At 43.7% G+C, this 18,751-nt stretch overlaps 2 protein-coding genes across 2 annotated transcripts in view; both read right to left on the bottom strand.

Moving 5' to 3' along the window:
- BRPF3 (bromodomain and PHD finger containing 3) overlaps positions 1-5,522 on the bottom strand; it is a 32,167-nt gene extending 26,645 nt beyond the window's left edge. Inside the window, exon 1 of the mRNA XM_027899880.1 lies at positions 4,019-5,522. The gene's annotated coding sequence lies outside the window, so the exon portion shown is untranslated. The remainder of the gene's footprint in view (positions 1-4,018) is intronic.
- Positions 5,523-5,600: 78 nt separating this feature from the next.
- Positions 5,601-17,863, bottom strand: MAPK13 (mitogen-activated protein kinase 13). The gene is made up of 12 exons (XM_027899886.1): positions 15,876-17,863; positions 12,707-12,836; positions 12,246-12,304; positions 11,097-11,205; positions 10,308-10,337; positions 9,839-9,886; positions 8,804-8,918; positions 8,365-8,436; positions 7,803-7,882; positions 7,264-7,342; positions 6,212-6,388; positions 5,601-5,897 (listed from the first exon to the last, which is right to left on the bottom strand). The coding sequence occupies exons 1-12, from the start codon at positions 16,196-16,198 to the stop codon at positions 5,818-5,820; spliced, it is 1,302 nt and encodes a 433-aa protein (XP_027755687.1). The 5' UTR covers positions 16,199-17,863; the 3' UTR covers positions 5,601-5,817.
- Between the last annotated feature and the right edge of the window lie 888 nt (positions 17,864-18,751).

An 18,751-nucleotide genomic window follows, 5' to 3' on the forward strand; every position in this document is an offset into this window, starting at 1 on the left:
CTATAGATGCATTTGCTTCCTAGTTAAACAATAAATAAAATCATTTCAATACCTGATGAGCAACTTCAAAGGCTGAGAAAACAGTATATTCAGCCTGGAAAAGAGAAGCTGCAGGTGACCTCATTGTGGCCTTCCAGTACCTGAATAGAGCCAACGAGAAAGATGGAGACTTTTTACAGGACGAGGGGGAATGGCTTCCAACTAAAAGAGAGTAGGTTTAGATTAGGTATTAGGAAAGAAGTTCTTCCCTGTGAGGGTGATGAGGCCCTGGCACAGGTTGCCCAGAGTGACTGTGGCTGCCTCATCCCTGGAAGTATTCAAGACCAGGTTAAGATGTAGCTCTGAGAAAGCTGGCGTAGTGGAAGGTGTCCCTATCCATGGCAGGGGGATTAGAAGGAGTTGTTCTTTAAGCTCCCTTCCCACCCAGGCCATTCTTAAGATTCTATGATTTTCCTTCTTTATGTGAGAACTTTAACAGTGGGTTTTACTTGATTTTTTTTTTTTTAGCATTTTTAGTGTCTTTCTTAAATATGACAAGCTTTTGCAAACTTTCATTTTGACCCCAGTTTTGAAACTTTATACTCTTAGATTTGTGCTTATTATAATCACATTAGGTTCCATAATAAGTTCAGTAGGATGACTCATGCACAAAGATGTCCGGACATCTCTGATGACTGGGGGCCATGTGTTCCAACATCAAAACAAGTTCTCTATCATTTAGTTTTATATCAAAGCTGTGGAACTAATGTGTTACTTCAAAAAAAAAATAAAAATTCTGAACTTCTCTTAACTCCCAGAGGCAAGTTAATTCAATTTCTTCACTCTCCTAGGTTTTAAAGGGTACAAGCACAAAACCAGTGATGTTGCTTCAAATGAAAGCAGCAGCCAAGACACCTCAAACTGAGTTGGGCACCTTCATACTATTATTTTCTCCATCTTTATTCGAGTATATAAAACAAAAAGGGAAGAGAATTATCATTTAGAATTGATAACTGTTTTTTTCTTTGTTGATTCATTAACCCTCAAAACTGAGTAGTGTTTGTATCCCTCTTGGGCTGGTAGTTCTACGCTATTGCTAAAAAGGACCCCTGTGTATTAAAAGCCTGATATCTCAAAAGTGACGATCCTCAGCTGCCATTTATTTTAGCTGGATTTGCAAGTGCTCAGCTGCACTTCCTAAGACCCTTGTTTTGTGTGGAGTATATATAACCCTCGCAGCCTCACTAACATCAGAAAGGTGACACAAGCACCCAGCACTATTTCTTCAGTGGTGGTCTTTTTTTTCCCTCAACATCCTTTAGCTGTAAGACTTTTTTTTTTCAGTTGAAGTATTCTCAAGACAGATCTGAAATTATGGTTTATGGTAGGAGAATTTTTATTTTGCCAGCCAAGCTTAGCTAAAAAAAGTTAACTGACTTTCATGTAACAGAAAATCAATGAGCATTGAAGATGTAATATACTAACCCTTCAGTATTATTTAATGGAATGCAGTCCAGAAAAAAAGGAGTTATTGGTCAGCCAAAGAGCTGACTGAATCAGCTGTGAACCAGCACCAGCTGAATATCATACTAAAAAGCTGTATAAACTCGTGCTCAGAAAATGGCTTTGTAGAGAGAAATCAGGTGAAACATTCCATAAAACACATTCACCCCCAAACTCCAGCATTTTCACAGTGTACAGTTGGACTTAATGATCTTACTTGTCTTTTCTGACCTGAATGATTCTATGATAAGTGCAATTAGTGCCATGAGTGTTCATCTGTTTGGGGGGAAAAACAAATTAGTCCTGGCTAGTGTAGTCTTCATTCAATCCTTCATGTCTTGTTTCTCTTAGTTGAGAAAAGAAAAAATAGCCATAATCATGTTTCCAGCCAACACTGCTGACCCATGATACAGGAAAATGCAGAGGATTAGGAACGCTTTCCCTGGTTGCTCAGGCAACAGTGAGACATGGGAATATGAAAAAGTATTAACATCCTTTGTACAGTATCTCACTAGAGGTCTCAGATGTGTTTATATTTACCTATGTTCTTCTTTCCCATTACCCCATAAATAAAACCATGACAATTATTTGTTTAGTCTGTTACCTAGAATATGAAAATGTTAAATATGAAAACATATTCTTTTTCTTCTTCCTACAGGATAAAATAAGCACAGTTTTCTAAGAGGCTGGAGAAATTTTCAAAACTGTGAACCAAAAGGTTTCTAGGTGGTATTCAAAACATAGCAACTATTGTCTCTCTTAAAAAATCCTGGTAATTTTGCAGTGTCTCCTAAGAAAATAAAATAATCATTGTTTCATCTGCTTTTTCTTTCCCACTTACATGTGGAAGTACATAGTAAATAGGTCCCATAAAGTTCCAACTTCACAGACCTAATTAGCTATCAAAAAAAAAAACCACACCACAACTTACAGAGAAAGATTGTTTATGAAGGCTTCACTTTCCAAATTAAAAAAAAATACTTAGAACACAGAAACGAATGTAAGAATAGCAAGTAAGTAGTATTTCAAGTTAAACGTTGGTATATTATATGAGACAGGCACAAAAATTCTATCTATACATCCACATAAATTTTTATCATACGTACTTAATATAAACAGCAAACATATTTGTGGCTGGCCTAATTTATGGAATTTTGGATCACTTTAGGGATGAGTGATTTTTATCACTTGATTTTGTATTTTTAAGTATGCAAACTATGTAAGGGCAAAAAAAAAACCAACATAAAGGAATGTGTCCGTTATGTGTTGGTGTGGGTCATCAACAGGCACCACCTGCACCTCCACATAAGATAATTCCTTCTTTGATTACCAGTGTCTGTCAGGGTCACACATCTCCTCTTGTTTCTTGTGCTGATTTTGAAGTATTTCAATCTTGGCCTGTCACTGACTCTGTCAAGCAGGTGTTTTTCAAGCTCCTGTCATGAAATGTCAATATGATTTCCCCCCCACCCCCTTCTAGTGGCTCATTCTCTTCATTGAAACATGTCCTCAGATGCCACACAAGCACTGGAACGGTTTGTCTTCACAGACAGACATTGTCTTTCCGCTGCTGACCTGCTACATTTCGTGCTCTCTGTTTTGAGTTCCTGGCTGGTACATACCCCAGAAACCAAATACACATACACTTCCAGGTTTCCTGAGCTTGCAGAGCACAAGCTCCCTGCATTTGTTGGGACAGTAGGTATTGCAGAAGAAATAGTATTTCACTCTTGGACAGTGAGCTGTCACTATGGGGTTGGTGGGTGAATGAATGAAACCAGAGCATGGAGCTCACACACCAGCTGTTGAGATTGCTCTTGCAATTTCAGAGCATTCAGTGTAAGCTTTCAAAAGAGAAAACTGATGGAGAAACCCTGAAACCCAGTCCCTGAAACACAAATTGTTTTCTGGATGTATATTCAGCAGAAAGACTGATACTGAAGAGGCTGTATGTGCTATCCCTGAAACAAGTGAGAATAATGTTTGCTCTCACTAATCTGTGTACCCTCCTTGGTTATGTTCAAAATTGCTCTTCTCATGCCCCTTTGTATCAGAAGTCCCCAGTGCCTCTTCATGTTTGTCCTCTGGTCAGACAGACAATTCCCAAAGGGCATCTTAGGTTATTCTTTAAAACTATGCAAGTTCCTCTTCAACTACTCGTAGACTGCTCAGTACATTCCTTCATTATGAAGATGTTTTCTCTCTCAACCATCATTACAGAGATCCAGAAAACTCTTCAGGTCTACTTATTCCCTCTTGAAGAAGGGCAAGATGATTAAGAAGTTAAACACCCTGAATTCCCATTTACAGTGGTTTATGAGTTCTGTCTGAATGAGTTCTTTACCTTAGCAGATGACTTTCTGAAAGAAAGCTCTGTACTCTAAAGATCTTGAGAGATTCACTCAAATTTCTCTACCAGAATGAGCTTTTAAGAGTCTTTCCTGCCTCTCTATGTCAAGGGTTGCATATAGTCAGGAGGTCAGCCTGCCTCACCGACAGTCCTGAAACATCTCCCTGTGCATTCACAAACACTCACCTGGACAATGACTCTCCTCTGAAACCACCAAGCCTCCTTTTACCATGAGAGGTAACTTTAAACATCTACAGCTTTCCAAGATGTTAATGGCAGCTGCAGAGACCTTCTCCCCAATTTCTGTTCAAGATTATGCAGGGCACATGGCAGCCAAGTCAGACACCAGGTTCAAAAGGACAGTATTCCAACTGCTGTTTGACAGATGCAGCTAGAACTTCTCCCTTTGGCCATTCAAGGAAAATGCAGGTCATTTCACACTTAGCAAGAAGTCCCTACTTAAGAGACAAGTGAGGCAAAGGGCTTGTACAATGATCCAGAGAGATATGAGGCAAGAGAAACCACGTCCTATCAGCAGGGACCATCTGTGCAGCTACAGCAGGATAACATCAATACTGTACTATCAAAAAGCTGCAGGCACTGAAGGGTTATCCCAAGTGGTGCATGGCATGAGCTGCAACAGAGAGACTGCCAAGGAACACAACACCACTGTTTCCTGTTCCCAGTGAAGAGAGATCAGAAAATTCTGGCAATGTTGCAGTTTTCCCTTCCTTGAGGTCTGTTTAGCAAAACCAAACATTACTTAAGAAAATTAGAGAGTACTGAAAGCAATGTCACTGAACCAAACCAAAATAACTCAGCGGCTACAGAAGAGGAGGAGATCTGAGAAACACTGCATGTATTACTGCGTTTACAGGCCCTCTCAACAAATACTTTTCTCTAGCCCGGGGGACTATGTGCTCTGAGCTCTGATACAGAGAAGACACTTGTCTCTAATCCCTTGGGATGGACTTTGGAATGACTGGCTGAACCTGACTGATCATCATAGGGAAGATGTTGCAGTCCAAAGGGGTCATCACAACCAACAGATGTACCTGCCTAGCACTGAACTGTCTAATGACTGTATCAAAAAGACATGGACCTGCAGATACACCAGTTTCAGCGTAGGCTGAAAAACTTCCTGCAGACTCATCTTCAAACTAAGTTGTATAGCTCCTTGGGATAAGTCTACCAGTATGAGAAGCAGCTTTAGATTCAAAGGCTGTGCTTGCAACTAGCAGTGAGGAGACACCACTAATCAAAACCCAGGGAATGAAACAAGTGGGGGTGGGGGAAGGAGGAAGGGGAAAGGAAGCGGCAGTGGCTCTCCAGAGGGGAAAATCCTGAGCAGAGTTATAGCATGAGTTTGGAGCTGCTCTGAACACAGACTGATCCCATGATCAAGTGCATTCCCACGGTGGCCTGAAGCTGACACTATCCCAGCAGCCTTGCTATGCGGGATGCTGTGTAACTGCTCGGGGAAGGAGGACACAATCAGAGTTAGATTGGATTAAGTTTTGTTATGCTGAATGTCACTCTTTCTGGTCATTTTGCTTGGGAATCACTTCCCAGTCAATTTGAACTTTTTCTTTACCTTACCCATAATTATTGTACTAAACCCTGTGCTTGAAAAGACTAATGAGAAAGAATGAAACCCCTTCTCTCTCAAGTGGACAAATACACAAATACAGGGGTAAAAACAAACAAACAAAACTCAAACAAACAAAACAACAAAAAAACCCACATCAGGTAAAATTCTCCCACTTACAGTTTCAACAAGAATATATTTATCTTTTATGTTGAAAACTCTCTGGAGTGCTCCCCTTTTGGTAGAACAAAGTTCAATACCCACAGCATAGTGTCATCCTTGTGTTGGCACAAAGAGAAGTCCCACAAGCCAAACGATGGCCACCAGCAAGGCAGTGTGGAATAAATCCCATCTGTCATCAAGGAGAAGTGAATCCCAGCCACAGCTGCATCAGTCACTATAATGACATCCCACTTTGCTTCTTGGAATCCTTCCGTGCAATGGGACTGAAGGACAAGATCTCCTTGTAAATAAGCTCTTGAAAAACATAACAAAATAACCATGAATGTGAGATTTTAGAGGACCCAAATGAAAGCTTGAATGTTATATGTGCAGAAAGGAGGTATTCAGTGACAGGTACGAGTTGGAAGAGACAAAGGAGAGAGGCAAAAAAAGTCCACCTGAAGAGATCTTTGCTGAATGCAGAAAAGCAAGAGCAAGGTAAGAGATGTGCACTACCCCTGAAGCATGAGAAGGCAATCACAGCCTTACTCAGCACGTGCACAGGAAAGAGAGCAGGGGTAGGAAAGTCCCATGCTAGACAGGAACTTCCAAGAAAATAAACTTCTTACTTTTCCACTCATCTATTGAAAGCTTTTCATGTTCCAGGGAATCATCATAGGACTGTTGTGCTTCTGTCTCCTCCTCAACGTCTCGGAACTGGTCAAAAAAGGGATGAGCCAATGCCTCTGTGGCTGTAAGGCGCTTTTCCACATCAAGCTGCAGCATCTTGTCAAGCAGGTCCACAGCTGTAGGAGAAGATGGCAACAGGGCTAACCAAGGTGCTATGGAGAAGAGGAATTGTGTGCATGAACCCTGCAAGTTGGTGGGACTAGTATTTCCAGTACAGCATCTCCAGACTGGAAAATGAAAGAGACTCCTCAACCCAGTCAAGGCAGTGAGGAGCTCCTGTCAGTGGAGTTGCAACGTTTTGACTCTGAAAATTATAAATTAACATTGGCTGTCTGTTAAGGATCACTAGATCCAGGTATTCAACAAACAGGATCTACCCTGTACTAAGAAAAAAAAATACTGGAGTGGACTGTGGGGGTCTTGTAGCACTTTATCAAAGCCCATGGTGCCTTAGATGTTAGGCTGGGAATTAATAATGAACAAAGAAGAGCTGGTTTGTTTATCTAAGTGCTACTGATCATATTGTCACCTGCTTGGCTACAACAAGAACAACTTCAGGAAGCTAAGGTCAGCGAAAATTTATCCCAACTTTCATACCAATTGGAACGGATATATGCAACTGCCCTAATTCTTAAATTGCAACCCAGAACCAGGATATCCTATTATATCCAGCATCTGCTTTCTTCTGGTTTGTTAAGACGGAAGTCAGAAGTTTATCTCTTCCATAAATATTGTATGTTACAGACTGTAATTTTAAAATTAAAAAAAAACAGTAGTAAATGGCCAAGAACAGCAAAACATCGCTATTGTAATAAAGAATCATTTTGTTTTTAATGGATACATATTTGCCCTAGGAGGGGCAGGGACATAACCTGCAAGGGAGAAATTATAAGAATTATAAGAAAAAGGAGAAATATTGTTGAGGCTGTGGTGATCAGCTTGCCTCTTTTCCAACTGTGGAAACTCATGAAAAATGCTGGAGATGACTTACCCTGAGGATTTGCTTTAGGGAAAAGCACAGACAAATCCTTCTTGGGGATTTTAGGAAGGGACTTGATATAACTCTTAGCCTGAAAGAGCAAGGAAAGCACAATTACTGCACAAGTACTGCACAAGTGTGAGGGGATGTGAAATACAGCTTTCAGATCTCATGGCTCCAATGAGCAAAGGCAAGTGGAGAGAACAGCAAATCATCCCAGATGTAACATTTTAGTGAGAAGTTGACAAGGAAGTATTTTTTTGAGATACAGAAATACTTCTGTTTTAAGAGCCAAGCTAGAGAACAGAGAAGCTTGGTGGTTTGCTGGGGCATCAGGCACCTCACGCAGGAGTTCCTGCAATCCACAGCAAGTCCATCAGATGTGCCACTAGCAGAGAAATGTCTTCCTTGCCAAGGGGAAAAGGCTGCTGTTGTGCTTCGTCACTGCTGCTGCAGAGGCAGCACCTCTCCCATCTCAAACACAGACATGTTAACCTCTTCCCCACCACATCTCTGCTAGCAGGACCTAAATCCATAGTGAACTTTTTTACCGCTTTATCCTCCAGCTTCTCCAAGAAGTCTTCTCCTGGGTGCCCTGTTACTTTCAGGATTTGAGTCAGTTGATCCAGGTCTGGCAAGCTGTGTTAAAGATTGTCCACTGAGGAGTGAGCCCTGGACACCCTCCCACAGCTCAGCTCAGTTTGTTATAATACCAACCCAAGAGTCACAAGTTCATTAGACTGGCAAAAAGCACTCCAAGGCTTTTTTCCTAGCATGCCATTTTCATCAACAGATAATTTTTCTGGCACAGCTATGCCAGGACACATGTCCATGGTCTTGGGGGGATATGCAAAGGTTTGGGAATGGAGCTACAGCCATGCAAAGTTGAAGTGGTAGACCTCTAACCGTAAGGTAGGGCACACATGGCCAGCACAGAGGTGTATTTCTAAGGTCCCCTCTTACTTCTGCTTTCCTCACCAAAAAGATTGGTCCCTGTGATTACCTCCTGGTAAACCAGACTGACACCTATTTTTCTCATTCATTAAAAAGCCCTTTTGCACACACCAAGAATTATTACTCCTCTCAAGGAAAAGGTTCAGTTTGAAAGGATACAGTCTTTTCCTTTAAACAGCGTTTTCCCAGTCAGCATTTCTGCCATGATACAGCCAATAGACCAGATATCCACTGTTCAGAGAGAAAAGGTGTGGGGGGGGAAAAGAGCAGGGGGGGAAAAAAAGGGGAAAAAAAAGGGCAATGAAAAGGTAGCAATGATTGCTGGGGCTGTTGCTTTTGTTGTTGCTTGCAGCAGGGACTGATTTAAATGTCACTCCCATTCTCCTCTGTTCTTTCAATGCTGCCAAAATTTCTGCTTTCATCATTGCCTGCAAGCACTAGCTCTGGGAGTTGTGCAACACCTTTTGGATCTGCTCTGCTCCCAGGAACACTGATGATAAAGAAGAAAAACAACTGGACGATTACTTGAGGTTTGACCCAGCAGGATCCCCAGGCTTGTCATCAGATATAGTCATGCTGCAGAGGCAAGGCTGCTCACCTGTCTGGTTGTAATGCATCCAGTTCAGGATGACTTCTGGGGCTCTGTACCATCGTGTAACCACATAGCCAGTCATTTCAGCATCAGCATGTCTGGCCAAGCCAAAATCCAAAATCTGCAGTTGCAAAGGAAGATGAAGAAGGAAGGGCAGGAAAGAAAATAGAAATCCTATGGGCAAGTAAGACTCCACTTCTAAGAGAAAATTAAGCAGATCCAATCAGATAATAACAAAGCTCCAACTACACCACAGCCAGCCGCCGGACGGTTCAAAGAATTAACAGGTTTGTCTTGATTCCACTGTAAATTGCAAGCCAGTGGCAAAACCAGTTGTGAGAAGACTCTGCTGAAAGGATCAGGGCTTTGTGCTACCTGGAAGGTCACTTTCTTTCTTGAAGTTTAAGTTTCAAGTCTGTGCTTTATTTGAGTTGGTCTATGATCTAGTGGTGAAGGCATGCTCCCAGGCCACCGCAACTCACCCTTTCCTATAAGAACACCTTGCAGCTGACAGAGGATGGCCTCTCCCTCAGTACTAAAGAGGATCAAGCTTGACCCAACCTTTATGGGCAACAAAGCCACTCCCTGTAATATACATTACAGAAAATACATGCTAGAGCACCACACCAGCAAACTGCAAGCAAACCCTTCAGAGCAATACTAAAAATAACTTTGTCTGGAATCACAACCATAATGTCAATAAGAACCAAAGGGCAACTGTGGTTGAATCCAGTTACCCTTCAGGGATCATTCACCTAATGCAAGTGTTGCTCATCAGTATTGAATTTATCTAGGAAGTCATGACAAACTGCCATGCCACAGGAATTACAGTGACAGGATGTTCATTTGAAGTTTTGCGCCTTGATTCAGCAAGTTACATCAGCAGGTGAGTATTTCCCACTGCCTGCAGTTGCCAAATAACAAAACACCTTGAATTGAGAAGGCAAGAGGAAACATGACAGTACCAAGTTCTTGCTGGCAGAGCAGTTCCTCCATGATCTGATATGCTACATGCTTCCCAAGTGGTGTTTTTCCACCTACCTTTAGCTGACAGTCTTCATTCACAGCCAGGTTACTTGGCTTCAGGTCCTACAACAGACAAGAGCAGAAAAATATGTATGCTTCGAGTTGCAACACATCAACACAAGGCTCAGCTGAACCTCCGCTTGCCTTTGATGGGGTCCCATAACATCCTAAATATCAAGTATCAATTCAGCAAAGATACCATGCCTGCTATGCTGTACGGCTTTAGATTACTGTTTTATTTTTTCTGAAACAGTTTTAATTCATGAAGCATCATAAAATGCTTCTGAGCTCATCAGAAAATATGACATTTCCTCAAAATGCTGTACAAATGAGCAAATTCAAACATATATAGGGTGTAGGATGCAAGAGACTCCAGAGCAGACAATGCTATTAGTAAAACAATGTTTAAGAATTTATTAACTTTATGACCATTCTGTGTTTCTCAAACAGACAAAAATCAGAGTAAGAGCAAACATGAACTTACCCTGTGTATGATGCCGGCTGAATGAATATACTGCAATAAAAAGAGGAGCCACAATGTGATCACCAGCAGACAAGACTTTCTGTATTCTCCAGCAGAGAAATGAGAGCTACAAACCAGAACTTACTGAGAACACAACTCTGCATCCTGCTACTGCAGGGTAGCAGTTTATAAAGCAATCTCTGCCCTGAATTGCTGATAGTATTTGCAATGCTATTGGCAGTCTGAAGAAGCTGCATAGAGCAGAAGAGGAGGGATGAAGCAGTAGTTCCTTAGAGCAAGTACAACAATAGCTTCAAACTATCAAAGGCATCAGATTTACAGCAGTCGACATGAAAACTTTCTGCTTTCTGCTCTCTCAAAGCCAGTTACAGAAGCATATTCCTTCCTTATTCTACTAAATAGAAAATCAGTCCCTCTGTCTTCTCCCCTGAGAGCCTCTGTTATGAAGAAGCTCCTTCAGCAGAAGCTCCTGTTGCTGCCAGTCTCTTACTCTCAGTCTAGAGTTTTGCTAAGGGTTTTGGCAAGTCAAAGAGCAATGCAATTGCTGCCATAGAAAAACAATTGCAAGGTGTATGGCTGCTGATTGCTTTGATACCCAGCTGACGTAAGCAGTCACTTACAGTGTGCTGGCACAAGAGCAGTTCAACAGCCAATATCTGTTCTTAGGTGATGTCATAACACCCCCACATCTTCCTATACAGTGTTGGAAGGGAGTTTAGTTAGGGTCAACCCAGAGGTGATATATAGAGGAGACAGAGGAAGTCACTAAACTCCTCCATACCCACCTACCTTCAGCCCTTTCAGCATTTGGTAGACCAGGTACTGGATCTTTTCGTCACTGAATTCATGTCCCATGATCTTTTGTAAATCTGTCCGCATGTATGGCATCACCAGGTAGCTAAAAGGTAGTAAGAAAGGCCCTGAGTCTAGAAAAAAAATGTAGGGGGCAGGGATAGCCTTGGGGGGTTTTTTGGCTATGTAACTAACTAAAATGAGTTCCTGTGACAGTGTTCCCGGCTAACTAGCACAGCCTGTAGTGAAACTGGGATTTCAACCTGCTCAGAAAATTGCTCCTCTTCCTCCTCTTAAGTCAGATATCTGACATCCAGTAAGAACAAAGATCTTCAGAATCCTGAATTAGTTTACTTTAGACCTCAAGTGATGTTCAGTTCCGGACAGCCTTTCACCATCCGGAAGCTGAAACATCTTACACAGCAAAACTGCGTTGTCTTCCAAATTTGTCTTCGTAACGTTCTCCTGCCCTGCCTCAAAAGACAACATCTAGCTTTCTTCAGTATCTGCCTGCTGAGACTGCTAATTAGTTGACAGCCTTCCTGCAGGAACTGTTCTGAGAGAACCTTCAAATGCCTTTCCTGCAGGCTGCTAAATACCCAGCCATCAGCCAAACCCCCAAATCCAGGCACATGGTGCTCATCCCCAATAATGGGGAAGAGAAAATGACTTGTCCATCCTGACCATAAACACTGAGGGGGGAAAAAAAAACAAAACCAAAAACGAACAGCCGGAATCAAGACGAAAAGAAAGCCAGATCTTTAAAATTCTCAGTTTAATTGCCCTGAGGCCTGATGAACAAACAATACTTATCCCATTTTGAGTGCAGCCAGTTAGCTCAGCAGTCACACAGCATGGATCACACTACATGTGATAGCCATGGAACGTAACACATCCTCATTACATAGGTTGGTCTGTACATTCTGTGGTCTCTCAGCTGTGAGCATGGCATATGATCTATTTATGTGTTCTGGGTGTGTTAGCCATGGGAACTGACGTGTGCTTTTGATTCTCTGTGTTATTTGGGGATGTCGGGCTTTTAGTCCAGCCCCCTTGCACCTCAACCCAATCTGTTATCCTGCTGCTAAGACACAGGTGTCTTGGGCAACGGCTAAGTCCAGATAGAGCAAAAAACTCCAAACTTACAAGTCCTGGAATCCCTGGTAGGAGGCAGTGGAGGTAAAGACATCAAGCAGCCCAATGACCTGATGGAGGAGAGAAGTCCACACTTAAACCTGGAAAGCATTTACTGTGCACATGGGACTCAGGTAGTAGCTCTCCATTGGCACATACATCTGGGTGAACACAGAACTCCATCTGAAGAATCCAAGGACTCCTCACTGATGCTGCACAAATGTCTTTCTTTTACTAAGACATGGTAACATCCATTATACATCTGCTTAAGCCTGGTGACAACTGGGTACAGCACAGTGAGCACTTGAACCCCAAAACTACCTGCACATGCCAAATGTCAGTATCTCTGCCTATATTAAAATAATCCATACTTCTCTCTAAATATAAAAATGATGTCACCTGAAAGGACTTGCTCCCAGGTGGCAAGAAAATACCCCTCGTATCAGCAGGAAGAGAGAGAAATGAGTACTTACGTTCTCATGTTGCATGTGCTTCAGCAGCATCAGCTCCCTGTATGCTCTCTTGGCAAAGATCTCTGACTGGAATGGGCGGCAGAGTTTCTTGATAGCCACTTTCTCCCCTGTCTTCTTGTCTATGGCTGAACTGCAGCAGACAAATAAAAAACAATTCTGACATTGGCAGTATGTTCCAACAAATTCTGTAATCCCACAAGTCATCTAGAGAACTTGTGCTCACAGAACAACAGCAAAGAAAGGCCTTTTGAGAAACCCCGTGGAGCTCTGCACAGGAGATGTGACCCTGTGAGGCTTTGGGCAGCAGATCACAGCCTGTGCTCTTTGGATGACTAGGTGGGATACCTAGGCAAGTATAAGTGGCTCATCTTTATTCCCTATAACCTGCAGAAAGAAGCTGGAGGTAACAGAGCTGTGAGAAGAGAGAAACATAAGTTCAGAATTATTTCTAACTCTGCTCTCTTCTCTAATGCAAGGAGATAAGGGAATAAAGTAATTTTTGCTTTGCCATTTGCTTGGAGGCTCTTGTCTTTTAATGTAGGCCAGTGCCTTCACTGTATCCTGGAGATAGTGGATGTCACAAATTAAAAATACAGGCTTCTGGAATTAATTCTGCTGTATTCAGGATCTTTGATGCTACACATATGCTTCTGTGTAAAAGCAGGTCTGGCTGAAAATGAGATTCTTCTATAAAGCTAAAACATGGTACAACAGCCATCACCACAGACATGATGTGTTATTCCCTCCAGTCTCATTTGCTGTTTATGGCTGGACATGGCAATCCTGTGACAGTTTCTCTTCTTCTGAAGGGTCTTTGCTCAGACTGCAAAGGAGGCCCCAGGTTCCAAGGGGGAAGGGAGGTCCTCAGATGTAATTCAGGATTCTCAGCAGTGCCTCAGCCCCTCCTTGACCCCTCCCAAGAGGCAAACATGAAAAAACATGAAAAAAAGGGTCTTTCCTGCCAAATAGTGCTGTGGGTTTCCAGAGCAGTTCCCACAGCTTCTTAAATCCCTATCCCATCTCCTGTGAAACAGAAGGGCTATAAATCATCATATTCAATCCCATGACTTTTAGGTGCATCCTCCAGCCTTGCACAAACACACTTCCCCATTCAGTCAGTAAAAGCAAAGGAAGTGCAGGAACAGCTACACAAGGCAGCTTCAGTGCTGAAGATGCCATAGAATATCGTAGGAGGCCTCTGAGTGAAGAGTTGTCTCGGTTTCAGGACTTCGGCAGATGTCAGCAGAGGGGACAGCACTGCATAATGTTTTCTGAGGAGCGAGGGAAATAAGAGGAAGGCACTCGGACTAGATAGTCAATCAACTTCTGCAAAATTCAAGGCAGATTTCCTAATCTTCTTACCTGCCTTCCCAGCTGCTGACGTACAGAGCATCTAACCCCACTTCTCAATACAGGAGAGCGGGGTGATGGAGCTTCAGCCTGGACAGCACTAGTCACACCCTTGCCATAAGCACAGCTAATTCAGTTGACACAGCTGAGAGAGCCCACCATGTTCTTCCCAGCACAGATTTAATGAACAGATACAGTTTGGGATGACACAGGGCAGGCCGTGCTGTGTCCTTGCCTTGGCTGGCAGAGATCAACAAGACCAGTGTTGAAGGGGCCAGAAGGCTCTTTTTTCCCAATTACATTCAGCTGGAAGCCAAATTGCTACAGATTTTGGCAAATTAATAAGAGAAGAAACAAGACTTTGCTGTTTCTCCTGAGCTGCTTTCTCAGTTGCTCAAGGAGGTGTAAAAGCCAGCTGCTGAATAACAGTGCAATAGGAAAGTTTCCCAGCAATTCCCAGCAGAGGACAGCAAATCCTAACTCCACACGCTTCCACCTCTGCTTTGTACAGAAATTGGCACCAAGCCCTCCCTGCTGAGCACTGTCAAATCGATACTACCACCACCATGGACCCCCAGACTGTTTCAACACGTTTTTCTCCCTCCCTCCTTGGGAGAGGGAGCTCCAGAGCAGCCGAGACTTTCACAGGAACCAGTAAAGATTTGTCTTGCTGATGTTTGGGTTTTTTGGGTGGGGAAGGAAACTTTGAAAGGATTTCTCTCCTCCTTTTTTTGTCCTGTCTTTGTTTTCCTTCCTGCTTTCCTCAATGGTAGAAACCTGAGAACACTGTAGAAATATTAAAAAATATAGTCTTTCCTGATTTTGCAGGCCTAACTTAAGCATCCCCGAAGTGTAAATGCACTTGGACAGCAAAGTGAGCACCTCTCTATAAACTGAAAGCCAGGGGACAAGGACAGAAGCTGGGAACCAGGGTTTCAGGATTAGTGCTGTGACAGCAGTAGGATAGACTTTGCCCAACACCTATGAAAAGGGATATACCTTTCTTTTTTATTTTTAGCTCAGCATGTTATGAAACAAGGGCTCTGTTCAGATACTATCACAGACTGCTTCATATTTAACCTATCTTTCAAAGAGTTGCCAGTCTCCTCCAGTTTGTCAGTGTAAACCAAGCAAGGTCTGACTTCTGCTTGCTCTCACTACAGGCACCTTTGCCCAGCTGAATAAGTAACCGCAGCTCATGCTGCTCTCTCATAGGTTAGGGATTATTATCAGCCATGAAGGAAGTCCCTGTTTGTTACTGATCCTGGTTTACAGTAACATCTATCTACTTCATGATTTCAAGGTGGAAGCAGTATCAGAGCAGGGGTGGTATTTGTCCAGCTGCTTAGTCCAGGCAGCCGAGCATCAGCTATCTTGGACTTAGAAGCAAGAATCCCTTGTTCCAGTACCCACCTCTGTTATCATCTAAAAATTTCTTTCAGACACCTAGGTATTCCCTTCCCTTGTGTGGTTGCTGTGATAATCTTCATGCAAGCTCAAGACCAAAGCAGCTCAAAAGCTGCCTGACCCCAATGCTGAGGTGACACCCCAAGCTGCTTGGCACCCCTTGTTGCCATGTCTACGCAGTCCCCTCTCTGCCCACCTGAGATGACCACAGGGGGAAACATTTTCTTCAAGTGACCAAGTCTCCAGCCTGCTGCCTGCACCAGAGCAAGAGACAAACTGCCTCCATCACACATGCAAATGTCCTTTCTTAATGGAGAGGTGTTGCCAAGCACCTCCTTGTTTTCCCCCTGGCAGGGAACACCCCTAGCTCGCCCCATGCTGCTGCTAGCAGTGCAAGCAGAACCCCACTCACCACACTGAGCCGTAGGCTCCAGACCCCAACGGGTGGAGGGATGAGTATCTCCTGGGTAGTTCCCAGAGGGTGTTGTTCACCTCCTGTCTGTAAAAGCCTCTTCTCCTTGCGATGTTCATCGTCCGACGGGAGTGGGAGTGCCACCCCCCCAGAGTACTGGAGTACGGGAGGGTCTCTGGGGTAAGAGCACGACCACGAGGCCTCCTGCGCTGGTAAAAAAGGCTCCAGCGAGTTTCCTTCTCTGTTTTCAGCTGTTGTGAGCGTGAAGAGACATGTCTTTTGGCCCTCCTCCCTCCGCCTCCACATTGGCAGAGGTGAGGCATCAGGTTTCCTGACACGCCTCGGTCTTGTACAGGTGCCTCTGGGCTCTCCTATGGGAGTGGAGTACCCAGCCCTGCTCAGGCACACCCCTGGGAGCCCCTGTCACCTGGAGCTCTTACCCTCCTGCCTTCACAAGCCAAGAAATATCCTCATACAGCTTGAAGGGGGTCTCATGAAAGCCATCCTCCAAACAAGGGGATGAGTAAGGACTTGTTAAGCTGGGGAATCTGAGGGACAAGCCACAGCACCTTGTCAGAGAAGCAGGGACATTCTTCTTTCAAGCTGATGAAGGACAGCTCCAGCCTCGTGACAAAGAACACACAGTGTTACATCCATAAAAGAGCAAGAAGGCGATGGCAGTGTTCTCCGAAGTCCAGCTTCCCAGCAGCGCAGGGATGTGCTGAAAGTAGGCTGAGGTTCTCCACCTATATCCAAGTGACTGTTGGGAGGAGGTCAGGAGCAGCTGTGAGGTGGGAACATCCTAAGAACTGTTTGTTCCCCAGGCTTTTCTGCGTCTGGTTTCATCTCCCATAGCAGGTCTAACCATTTTTTGGGATCTTCATGGACAGCACAGAGTCCAGGTTCACTGCTACGCCTACCATGAACAGGCCAGACCAGCAAACCCAGTCCACAAGAAGGCCCATTCCTAGTAAGCAGATGGCACCTCAATATTTTGCTCCAACATTAAGAGGCTCAGGCAGGGCTCCACACAGGAGGTAGGTGCATCCTACACGCTTCCCAAAGGAAGTGACTAAGCTGTGCCTTACCAAGCCAGCCCAGCTGCTTACACAGTGTTCTACCCCACCAGCCCTCCACCCTGCCTAGAGCCTCTGCTCCTTCCAAAGAGGTAATCTGCAAAGGTGTCCCTGCTCCAAGAATATCTGTGCAGCAAAATTAGAGCCAAGTTACCTGGCAAATGAAAAATACACAAAAAGCACCATCAGTGGTTTAGGAAAGAGTCATTGTGCCTGCTTACAGGCAACCACTGCAATACCTATCAGCACTGACCCTTATGTTCTTCAAGTAGCCATGCTACAGCCACAGATACAGCCTGCTGCTTTATAAAATACAAGCTAGGGACAAGGCACTACGGTATTTTAACCCTGCTTATGCATATCTGTGTAAATCAGCCCTGGCTGTAGCAACAGCACAGTCAGGAAATGAACCATCTGCTTGGCTGGGTTCTATAAATACACCTGTGAGCAAGAAGTGTCACAGCAAAAACTCCTGGTCCATAAGCAAACACGTACCTCCGTGGTTATTTGATGAATGCAACTCTTGCTCAACTACTTGTGCACATGAAGCTAATCAGCAAGCAATTAAGGAGTCCTGAATTGCTGCAGCATGTCTGGGCTGTAAAAGAATGAGTTAATTCAAGTGACCAAATCAAATAGCAAATTTTAGAGTCATAGAAACCTTGCAGTTAGAAAAGATAGTCTTGAAGGTCAAACCTAACTGCAAACCTAACTCCACATCCCCCAAAAGAAGTGATGGCATGACCCCTACATTCTTCTCCAGGTACCTCTACAGTGCAGCCGGACATGTTGATAAGTTACAATTTTTACCATTGCTTCCCTTCTGGTAATAAACGTTTCATCATGGACCTACCCAAACTCCCAATATGTTGTTCCTACCTGTGATGGCCCTACCATTGACAGGAGCATAGTTGGACAACAATTTGCAAGGGTTGCACACTGACTGTTAACCTTCATGAGAGTAATTTGATTTTATAGGTGTAATTTACTTCCCCTCCCCAATAAATTCTGATTTTTAGGTTGTCTGGGGTTTTTTTGCTAACCAGAATATATTGTAACTGAGCACATTCTAGAATTGTACATCTTGGGCGTTTTGGATTTTTTTTTCCCCACAAAACAACAAATGACTGGTCTTGTTTAGGCTTTTTACCCCCTCTCTTCTGTTTGTACCCAGGCCAACAGATGGCAAAAGCCAACAAGAAGGCTCATGGGGCTGAGAGAACACCCCCTCACCGTTTTTTGTACTTCCTCAAATCAGCTGCTGCACGGCTCTGTGGCAGGGAAGTGAACACACTGTGGGGATCAGCTGCAAGGCTGGGATCAACACAACCCCCCGGTTCATCATGGCCTGGGAACTTCAGTGACTGAGGGTTGTGTCAGTGTGAAGAACACAGCTTTGAGTTCTTCTGAGTGAGTAGCACTGATACACAATAGGAGTTGGAAAAGCTCCAGATCTTTCCACCACCAACTAGATGGCAACTGAAGAAGAAAAAAAACAAATCACTTTTAAATAGCAAACAAGCACAAACCAGTAGTACTGGGTAAGGGTCCCAGTGCCAGGTAAGCAGCAGAATGCTGGTCTATTTGTGTTGAATTAGTGCTTCCCTGCGCTAAACAGAAAATAAAAGGTGGGGGGTTTTTTCTGTGTCCCATACTCACAATCAGACTCTAAGCTACTTTTGTAGCAAAGAATTCACTTGGGACAAATAAGGACAAGCAACTCCATGTCAGCAGAGTTAGCCACCAAGATACGGCCTCGGCCCCCACCATCACACACAGGATCTCTTACAGTACAAGGGA

Source organism: Empidonax traillii, unplaced genomic scaffold (genome assembly GCF_003031625.1).
Source record: "Empidonax traillii isolate 1590-97213 ecotype Southwest subspecies unplaced genomic scaffold, ASM303162v1 scaffold694:size336501, whole genome shotgun sequence".
In the NCBI taxonomy this organism is placed as follows: domain Eukaryota; kingdom Metazoa; phylum Chordata; class Aves; order Passeriformes; family Tyrannidae; genus Empidonax; species Empidonax traillii.

Excerpts from the sequence above, each read along its gene's own strand:
- MAPK13 (XM_027899886.1), bottom strand. The coding sequence starts at position 16,198 with ATGCCTCACCTCTGCCAATGTGGAGGCGGAGGGAGGAGGGCCAAAAGA. Across the intron at positions 12,305-12,706 it reads AGCACATGCAACATGAGAAC|GTCATTGGGCTGCTTGATGT; the intron begins GTAAGTACTCAT and ends CTCCTCCATCAG. Across the intron at positions 11,206-12,245 it reads TACCAGGGATTCCAGGACTT|CTACCTGGTGATGCCATACA; the intron begins GTAAGTTTGGAG and ends ACTACCTTTTAG.